General features: G+C 42.7%; 1 protein-coding gene across 1 annotated transcript in view; it reads left to right on the forward strand.

Annotated features, from left to right (window-relative positions):
• Positions 1-7,563: 7,563 nt before the first annotated feature.
• The window catches only part of camk2n1a (calcium/calmodulin-dependent protein kinase II inhibitor 1a), a 3,401-nt gene continuing 600 nt past the window's right edge, over positions 7,564-10,364 (forward strand). The window contains exons 1-2 of the mRNA XM_041270433.1: positions 7,564-8,044; positions 9,268-10,364. The exon at positions 9,268-10,364 is cut by the window's right edge and continues 600 nt beyond it. Of these exons, the coding sequence (XP_041126367.1) occupies positions 7,879-8,044; positions 9,268-9,338 (237 nt within the window). The 5' untranslated portion in view covers positions 7,564-7,878 and the 3' untranslated portion in view covers positions 9,339-10,364. The remainder of the gene's footprint in view (positions 8,045-9,267) is intronic.

Here is a 10,364-nt window from a genome sequence, read left to right on the forward strand (position 1 = left end):
GAGCATCCACGCAGTCTATAACTGACTGAACCTGCCCTGGGACTGGGTTCAGAGCATCCACGCAGTCTATAACTGACGGAACCTTCCCTGGGACTGGGTTCAGAGCATCCACACAGTCTATAACTGACTGAACCTGACCTGGGACTGGGTTCAGAGCATCCACGCAGTCTATAACTGATTGAACCTACCAGGGTGAGCCGGTGTATGGCCAGAAAGTGGTACATTGTCAGAATGTGGTACCAATACCAAACCTTAACTTGTATGGCATCAGAAAATGATAAGCTGTAGAGCTGTGACTGACTACTGCACAAATCACTACGGACAAGACAAACTGCAGATCACCTACAACATTTTAGATAACCCACTTTGTTGCTCATCAGTTAAAGTCACACACACCTGCAGAATTGTGAAAAAAAAATTTCTTAACTCTGTCACTTCAGACAATCCTCTGTTCTTCCTTGATTGTGACACTGTCTGCATAATATTCTCTAAACTGACAAGTTTTGCCAAGGTAAGCAAAGTGCCAGTACTATACCGCTCGAATTAGCCACGACATTCATGACGCAACAAGTGAAAAATAATAATAATTATTATTATTGGCCTTATTCAGTTTGGACAGCCCCACAGTGACATGCTGTGTGCACGGAGGAGAGCAGCAGTGACACTGTAACTGTTAATCCTGACGTCTCAGCTCCAAACCAGCGCCAAACTGCGCAATAAACGTTTGCCCACTAGATGTCACTGTGTTCAGGGGTTTCACTTCATTTTCTTTACAAATAACTCAAACACAGGGAAGTGATTACCTCAGTCTGGTCTATTTAAATGATTTCTGTAGTGCTCAATTGTTTTTTTAAACTCCGCTGTAAAATAAAAGGTGTTGTGAATGTGAGAGTGCTGCATTGTGGTTACCCTTCACAATAACACTCCATTGCTGTGGATTTGTAGCAGTACCGTTTGCAGTCTGTGGGTTAAATTCCGGGAATCTTCTCAACTGTCCCCAAGGTGGCACTGGGGTATAGCTTTCAAACCATCTGGTTTATTGAGCGGCACAGCAAGCCTGGCTGAGCACTGCACGGATATATCTCACATGATCGTTAGCATATTGTTTACCAGTTGAGACCGTTAGCGGAAAGGACGTGGTGACAGCTCTGTCTCGCTAGTTTGAGCTGCACGCCAGCATTTCAAAGATACATTCTGACTCGTTGCTCAGTTTTTTTTTTTTGTTTTTTTTTATTGTTATTCAAAATAAATTGACTGTAGTGCTGTTCTTGGAAGTGGAGCATACGCAGAATTCTGAGAAGCTTCTTGAAAACAAAACATGCAAAGATCTCAGCGAGCGACTGCAAATTAGTGTAGGCACCCAGCTGACATCTGAACCCCGTCCAGAGACCGAGATAGACAATCATAATCAACGCCCAGGATTGCCTTACTAGCTAGCAGCTGCTACAGTGAAAGTCTATAGGAAGCAGACATGCCCGTTTCGTGACCTGTTTTTTTTTTCTTAATAAAGGGCAATTTTCAGGAATGACTGGCAGTCAGTTATTGGGCTGATAATAAAGCTCGCACAAAGCAACAGGGACCCAAAAGCACAATAAAAACGATAAGGCGGTTAAACTGAGATAAACTCGACATAGCTTAGACTGCAATGAAAAGATTGCAATGACTCAGGGGGGGTTGCTAATCACAAGCTTGGAATCACAATGTGTTTCAAAGGGTTTTGTTAACCCTTCAGTGCCATAGGTGAGTCGGCGGTGGGGCAGATCGTCCGGTAATTAAAAGCTGAGTGCAGGGAGCAGGGGTGTCCTCATCGGCGGGTGAAAGCTATCCAGTCAGCTGGCCAAACCGGGAGAGCCACGGAATACAACACAGCGGCTCCGCACTCCTCTACAAGCTTACCGCTTTTGTTACCAAAAGGAGACCTGCTACAAAATAAACAAATCCTCCTATTTGTTACCACTTTGTTTGAATTCGAGTTGTGACTGCATATGCAGGGTTGTATAAACGGGGCTCTTTGAATACTTGTCCTAGTCTCTCAATTAAGGAGTTCTGCTCCCAGGGTGACTCCTGTCTCTCTTGGAAAAGCAGACCAAGCTCCAGTTGCCTGTCATAACATCAGATACGTGTCCAGTGGAAACTGGTCACCGTGAGGTCAGCTGTTGGTTGTTTATAGTTGAAGGCGCACATCCAGGTCAAGAGAGTGACCCAATGCTTGCAGTGCTGTCCAATAGGACACCGTAATAAATTAATGCCATATTCCAGTTCGTCAAACTGCTCTGCAAAGTGGCTGTCAAAGTCATGCAGTATAAAGTGACTGGCTCCATCTGGCAACCAGGCTGTTTTCGGTGTAAAACATTAACTTATGTAAAACTTATCAAACAACAGAAGTTTTATTAGTTCATGAAGAAGTTGCGTCATCTAACCATGAACAAAAATGTCAAAGTCAAGTAGACAACTGTGTTGGCCAGTGTCTTTCTCTGTGTTTAAAAGCATACATGTCATGGTAATATTGAGCTTTCTAAACTAAACCCTAACCCTTACACTAGGAAAGACCAAAACGCTTGTCATATTCTTATATATATATATATATATATATATATATATATATATATATATATATATATATATATATATATGTGTGTGTGTGTGTGTGTGTGTGTGTGTGTGTGTGTGTGTGTCTGTGTCACTGTGTCCTCTGGCTTCAGTCACAGATGTTATGGATTATCAATATGTTCTCACACGTCACTATACTGTATGTTCTTCATTGTGTTTATTTAGGATTTAAAGATGTATACTCACGCAATCGCTTGTCCCTGACCTCACTTCGGTTTTTTATATTTTATTATACTGGTATAAGAGATATTATAATATTATATAACGCTTCTGTAAGCAGGCCGTGCCTCCGTTATTATAATCCCAGAGGTCATCGGGCATCGACTGTATTCCAGATGGGAGCGCAATGGGGACTAGATCAATATGAGATAATCTGTCACTAAGGTCAAAGCATGCTACATTCGATCCACTGCAGCTAGGGGCGACGTCTGGGGGGGGTCGGCAGAACTATGTGGACCCGCTTCTCCAGGTCACTGCACTGTATAAATTAGAACTGGACCGCTTCTCCAGGTCACTGCACTGTATAAATTAGAACTGGACCGCTTCTCCAGGTCACTGCACTGTATAAATTAGAACTGGACCGCTTCTCCAGGTCACTGCACTGTATAAATTAGAACTGGACCGCTTCTCCAGGTCACTGCACTGTATAAATTAGAACTGGACTGCTTCTCCAGGTCACTGCACTGTATAAATTAGAACTGGACCGCTTCTCCAGGTCACTGCACTGTATAAATTAGAACTGGACCGCTTCTCCAGGTCACTGCACTGTATAAATTAGAACTGGACCGCTTCTCCAGGTCACTGCACTGTATAAATTAGAACTGGACCGCTTCTCCAGGTCACTGCACTGTATAAATTAGAACTGGACCGCTTCTCCAGGCCAATGCACTGTATAAATTAGAACTGGACCGCTTCTCCAGGCCAATGCACTGTATAAATTAGAACTGGACCACTTCTCCAGGCCAATGCACTGTATAAATTAGAACTGGACCGCTTCTCCAGGTCACTGCACTGTATAAATTAGAACTGGACCGCTTCTCCAGGCCAATGCACTGTATAAATTAGAACTGGACCGCTTCTCCAGGTCACTGCACTGTATAAATTAGAACTGGACCGCTTCTCCAGGTCACTGCACTGTATAAATTAGAACTGGACCGCTTCTCCAGGTCACTGCACTGTATAAATTAGAACTGGACCGCTTCTCCAGGCCAATGCACTGTATAAATTAAAACCTTTCTCTGCGTCAGTCTTAAAAGAGCCATTTTGAAAAGAGCTTTGAACCGACTTTAAACTTAGAATTGTAAAAGCTGATATACTCGCATGTGCTTGTGTCCTAATGTCTTACATATCCCTGGCTCAGCTCTTCCGTACTGTGTACCACGTCAGGCTATATATCAACGCGCTGAACGGCATTGTGTTACCTTTCTTAGGGATGACGTGTATACAGTGACACGCACTAATTACTCGATTAAAATAAGCTTCGTGTGTTACTTTAGTTTCAGACTCAACCCTGGAGAGTTAAAGAATAATAATACAAAAACCAGACGCTGCGTGTGTTTGTTTATGGAGAGCACACGGATAGTGTCATGAAAAACATGCAGTGTACACACACACACACACACTGGCTGACCATTACAGTGCTATTGTCATTACGTTTGGAACGTCTGTTGTTTTGGCTGTTCCTTCTCTCTCTTTCTCTGTCGCTCTCTCTTTCTCCTGTCTCCTCTCTCTCTCGTAATCCTTTTCTCCTCTCTCTCCCTCTCCTCTCTCTTTCTTCTCTCCTCTCCTCTCGCCCCCTCTAGCTCTCTCTCCTCTCTCGCCCTCTCACTCCCTTTCCTCTCTCTCCCGCTCCTCTCAAGTGCTTTCTTTCTCTTTGTCTCTCTTGATGAGTAGACATGTTGACAGTTATCATAGGGAGATTACAGGCAGAGTGAACCAACCCTACAGCAATGCCGCGTCCAGGGGGCATGTCGAAGAAGCACGGCGGCGTGCCCCGGGGACGCGTTTTGAAGCGCTGTCCGTGGTCCTGAATAACCATGCAGGTAATTGACGCAGAGGGAAGCGAGTAGGAGGACAGGGTCAGCTGCGTTCGTCAAATGCCAAAAAAACCCATCCAAATTAAGGTTGTAATGCCAAACCATCTTTCCTCGTCCTCTCGACATTCGTTGTATTTAAAGCAGCATATACAGAACTGTGTGCTCCACAATCCTTTCTCTGGAACCCTTATCTGTTTTAGGTTCTATAAAGAACCATTGTCATTTAAACATATTTATATAGTATTTATTCCAATGTCATTGATTCCATTTTGAATAAACCATATCGTTCAATGTCGTGTACCGCCTATAGCTCATTAAGGAATGTATAAATGGAAAGCTCTTCCGGTGGTATATAATTCAATAGCTGACATAAGACACTACAACGTTCTTTCTAGTGCTTATTTAGTGTTAAGTGCAAATGCACATCACGAATGTACACAATAATCCACAATTACAACTATCGTTTGTTCTCTTACAGTGTTTCAGTTTTTGTGTGCCTCTGAAATATTTATTTCTTAAAAGCCATGCGACGCATTCTTTATGACAACGTTTTTCCTTCGCATTGACAACAGATTGCTGGAACATTATAACATTTTCCAGCTGAAAGCAGCAATGTTAACGTGCCCGTCCAATGAATGTTTGGCAGTGGTTATATACAGCAGTGCATTGTAAGGAACATCCTGGCGTTAGTCCATGCATTTGTAATGCTGGCTAAATTGCCCATAATTAATTACCTGCAGATATAGTTTAATTATTCATTAATCAAGCAATCGGGCTGCAGAGGCGGCGCTGCTGTGAGCGCACAATCGGTAAGCGGGTGCTGCAGGGGCAGCCGTCAGACCCGAACACAATACTGCGTGAGATCATTAAGACTCTATTGACGTACAGCGCCGGCGTCCTCCCACACAAAACCACTCTGGGGAGATAAATTATCCATATTGGAAAGTCCTCCCAATACAAAATACACCGTGCACTTTCCATGAGTGTGTACTCCCTCTCGTTATCTCCCTCCCTCCGTCTCTCGATTTGCATGGAAACATGTCCGTGTTATTGTCCATGGATTTGCATCGCATGGTGATAAAATTATACATAGATATGCAGGTGACGTACAGGGATAAAGAGAACGCTGTGGAAACACCTGCCATAACAGTGTCGGTGGGTTCGATGCCTTCCTGGTAGCCAGGACTGACATCCAGCTTCTCATGGAACACCAGTACCTACCCAGGACCCAGAAACACATACCAACCGAGCGCCTGCTACAGCACTCGATCGGACCACTGTCTTGCTCGTGGTGACTGAAAGTTCCTCGCAGTAGTACGACGGGACTATAGCAGGCACTGCATGTTTCATGCGCATGTGATAGCCATCTGTTATCACAGAGAATGCTAGTTCCACTCGCACGCGTGTGGTGAAAGTTATTATCGCAACCTGAACCCTGCAATGTGAAGAAACGCAAAGAATATAAACGCTATTAACTGACAGGCAAAAGAGTTTTTCCTCAGGAGCCTGGGTTTTGGTTGTGATGTCACAATGTCACTGTGACAATGGTAACCAGTGGAAAGCAGTTAAAGCAGGTCTGGTCTCTTATTAACTCCTGTGCTGGGGTCGCGTGATCGGTCACATTCAAAGGCCGCGTGCAGCCCCCCACAGGTTTCTTTCTGAGGCTGCTGTTGTTCACATTCCACGTGATTCATCTGAAACCCATAGAAGTAGAGCGCGAGGCCCTGCTAAGAAGCATGGGTTTCTATCCCTGCGTTAATTTACACTGGTTAAAAGCACATTGACCGATTCGACTAGTCCAGGGTACTGTAGTTTAATGTCCAGTCACTCTGAGCAGTGAAAGCGATTCGCTTTCAAAACAACAGCATGCTTGATGTTTGATGCAAGGCATCGGTGCTTAATAATTGTAAAGAAAATAAACAAGTTGCATCTGTTTGTAATAGATCTATAGTCCCCATTGAAAAGTAAATATAAACTAGACGTGTAAAATAATCATGACACTACAACGAATAATAATAATAAATAATAATAATAATAATAATAATAATAATAATAATAATAATAATAATAATAATAATACAGCTGCCCTTCCATCTGCATTTGCTTGCAGAAATCGGAGTGTGAATTGAAATGTGAATCGAAGTGTGAATCGGAGCGTAAATCGGAGTGTGAATCTGAGTGTGAATTGAAATGTGAATCTGAGTGTGAATCTGAGTGTGAATTGAAATGTGAATCTGAGTGTGAATCTGAGTGTGAATTGAAATGTGAATCAGAGTGTGAATTGAAATGTGAATCTGAGTGTGAATCTGAGTGTGAATTGAAATGTGAATCAGAGTGTGAATTGAATGTGAATCTGAGTGTGAATCTGAATTGAAATGTGAATCTGAGTGTGAATTGAAATGTGAATCTGAGTGTGAATCTGAGTGTGAATCTGAAATGTGAATCTGAGTGTGAATCTGAGTGTGAATTGAAATGTGAATCAGAGTGTGAATTGAAATGTGAATCTGAGTGTGAATCTGAGTGTGAATTGAAATGTGAATCATAGTGTGAATTGAAATGTGAATCTGAGTGTGAATCGGAGTGCGAATTGAAATGTGAATCTGAGGGTGAATTGAAATGTGAATCTGAGCGTGAATTGAAATGTGAATCTGAGTGTGAATCAGAGTGTGAATTGAAATGTGAATCGGAGTGTGAATCAGAGTGTGAATTGAAATGTGAATCGGAGTGTGAATTTCTTCTTGTTATTTTGCTGCAGTTCTCATTACTATTCCTATCTCGCCCGTTGATGTCACTCGATTCATTTCTTTCCAAGCCTACAGACTCCCCCGCCCACCCCCGTCCCCCTCCCCTCTCACTGTAACCCGGATGGATGACTTCACTGTTCCGCCCGGGTTTCCTTTATGATCCCGGGGTCTCCCACTTTTCTCAGCAGACCTCTCCGAGAAGATAACTCGAGCGCACAGGCGAACACTCCACTCTGTCTTTGCAAGAGATTCACAACAGCGGCAGCAACAGCGGCGGCGGTGACAGTAACCTGAGAGGCACGGCACCTATACATCTCACACTGTAACTGAGCACTCAGAGTCTTCACTGGCGACAAAGAGAAGAATAGCTCTATATTTCACAGAAGTCTTGGAGGACTGCAGAAGAAAATATAATTCAGCATTGCTGATCCGACTCGCAAAACAAGTTTGTATTTCTCTGCCCGACTGTCCAAACTTGTAGTGCCATAATGTCTGATATAATGCCATACAGCGAGGGGAAGATGGCTGGCTACGGAACTGACAGCGAAAGTCAGATTTCCTTCAGCTGTCGGCTGCAAGACACCAATACCTTCTTCGGGGGGTCGCAGCCCAAGAGACCGCCTAAGCTGGGACAGATCGGCAGAGCCAAGCGAGGTATGGGATTAGCCCTAATATTATAATGTTAAATAGATGCTGTCGATCAAATATTGATACTGTGCGGCTCAATGGGTACCCGTTTATGTTGTTGTTATTATTATATTATTATTATTATTATTATTATTATTATTATTATTATTATTGCTACCTTTGATCAGGCTGCATGCTATCACAATATTTATGTATGGTCTTTTTGTAACTACGAAGGAACAAAAAAGAAAATCCCAATGAAATGAATCGCTGATGGATAGAATCAGATCTCTACGAGTCAGCTTGCCATGCAGGCAATATGTTTCTGCGAGAATACCGTGTTGCTCGGGGCACGCAGCCTACAGGAGCTACCTATTGTATTTAAAACAACAGTAGACTGCCCTGAAAACAACAGGCGATGCAAACTGAATCACCCAGATGAATTATGTCGGGTATATTCTGGATAATTTCACCAAAGGTGGTTTCGCTTGTTTATCAGTTGCGCAAAGGCAATCTCATCACAGAGGCTTGTTTAAGCCGTAACGCATGAAAGCGAATCACTTCACAGCTCTCAAAGTGCAATAAAGATGCGTATTTGTATCAGTCCGTCGATTTGCAAGAACATCTTTTACATTTAATTGACCCGAATCTTTTATATATATATATGCGCATTAATATGCGCGCGTAATTCCTGTTGGTTTGTTATGGGTTCATTAACAAAACATGTTTAATTCCACTTCAGGTGGGTTTGATGATTGATGAACAGACCTAGTCAATGACAACACGAAGCTATCCCGTAGCTATCCGGTCTTCAGAGCAACAGCCTGTCGCCGAAGCGAAGCGAAGCACAGCACTGACTTGTTACCTGGTGATTCGAGTGCAATTATTTTAACTCGCAAAGGGATAATAATAATAATAATAATAATAATATAATAATAATAATAATAATATTTAAAAGCCGTTGCCTGGTGAAATTGCCGCTGTTTCAACACGTTCTCATGTCTGCACTTTCGAAGAAACTCGTACACACAAACTATAGCAACGCAGCCCTGTAGAAGTGATCTATTAAAGCAAATTAGACATACAAGTACCCTCCCTCCCGGGCACACGTAAATAAGGATTCACGTTGATAATCGCGGCTGCTCCAATGCTGTTTTTCGTTATGAAATGCAATGATGAGCCCCATATCAAGCTGAGTAACCGAATGGAAATCATTGTGTTTGTTTTCTTGTCTCTGCTCCTCTCTGCAGTGGTTATTGAAGATGACAGAATAGACGACGTGCTGAAGGGAATGACAGACAAGTCCTCGCCCGGCGTGTAAGCCTCACAAACTGACAACACGTTTTTTTTTCTTAACCGATTTGAAAGCACTTTTGGCTGTGCATGTGTTCGTGGATTGTAAACGGAAAGAGAAACAAAGAAAAAGAAAGGCGGATGAAAGAGGAAAACAAAGAGGAAAGAAGAGCGAAAGCGAAAGAAGGATTGTTGGGGTTCCTGGCAAATCTCCAAACCAACACAGATTTCTTCAAACCAGCACTGCGCAGAAACAATGATCGGGGTGTCTGATCGGAGCGGCTCTGTCTTTCCGCCTCAGCCGATGTGTTGCGATGGATGGACTTGCCATTTCACAACCACAATCTTTTTCTTCCGAGAAAAGCTGTAAAAAAAAGAATAAACTGGAAGCTGAAACCATTGTAAGAACCATTTCATAGCTGTACAGGTCATGAGCTTCAAGTTCATTTCGATACACGCATAACTAAGTAAGGTTCATCAAAATACAAAGCCGCTTTCAAAGAGAGCTGTCGATTGCTGCACCACCGACTCCGATTGCATTCCGAACAGAGCGTCATTTCTAACATGCACAGGCAGGTCAGACGCCCGTCCAGTTCCGATCTTGTGTGTTTTGTTAAGACCTGTATGCACCCTTTAAAAAAGCACGCCGAGACCGTGTATTACTAATTGGAGCTAGCCCGTTGAGTAAATAATAACGATATTGAAAAAAAAAAATGATTAAAGGAGTCCATTGTATAGGTCATGTATTTATTTATTTAGCAGCTGTCTTTCCACCATCATATTTTATTGAACGCCAATAAGGAGTGCTGTCGTTTTTTGTTAAAAAATGAAATCCGATGTACAGAAACACCAGTAAAGCCAAATCCTGTCCCAGATAAAGAACTATAGGAAGATTTGTTTACGCAAAAAGCTAGCAGGGATTGTATAAAATGAATCATTAAAAAAGGCAAAGAAAAAACTGATTTTGCACAAAATCTCTTACATGAATTTCCGATCCTGGTGCCAACAGTCATACATACCCCCGGCACGCTTCTTTTTAACAAAACTCATGTTT

The sequence above is a fragment of the Polyodon spathula genome, chromosome 14 (assembly GCF_017654505.1).
Source record: "Polyodon spathula isolate WHYD16114869_AA chromosome 14, ASM1765450v1, whole genome shotgun sequence".
Lineage (NCBI taxonomy): Eukaryota > Metazoa > Chordata > Actinopteri > Acipenseriformes > Polyodontidae > Polyodon > Polyodon spathula.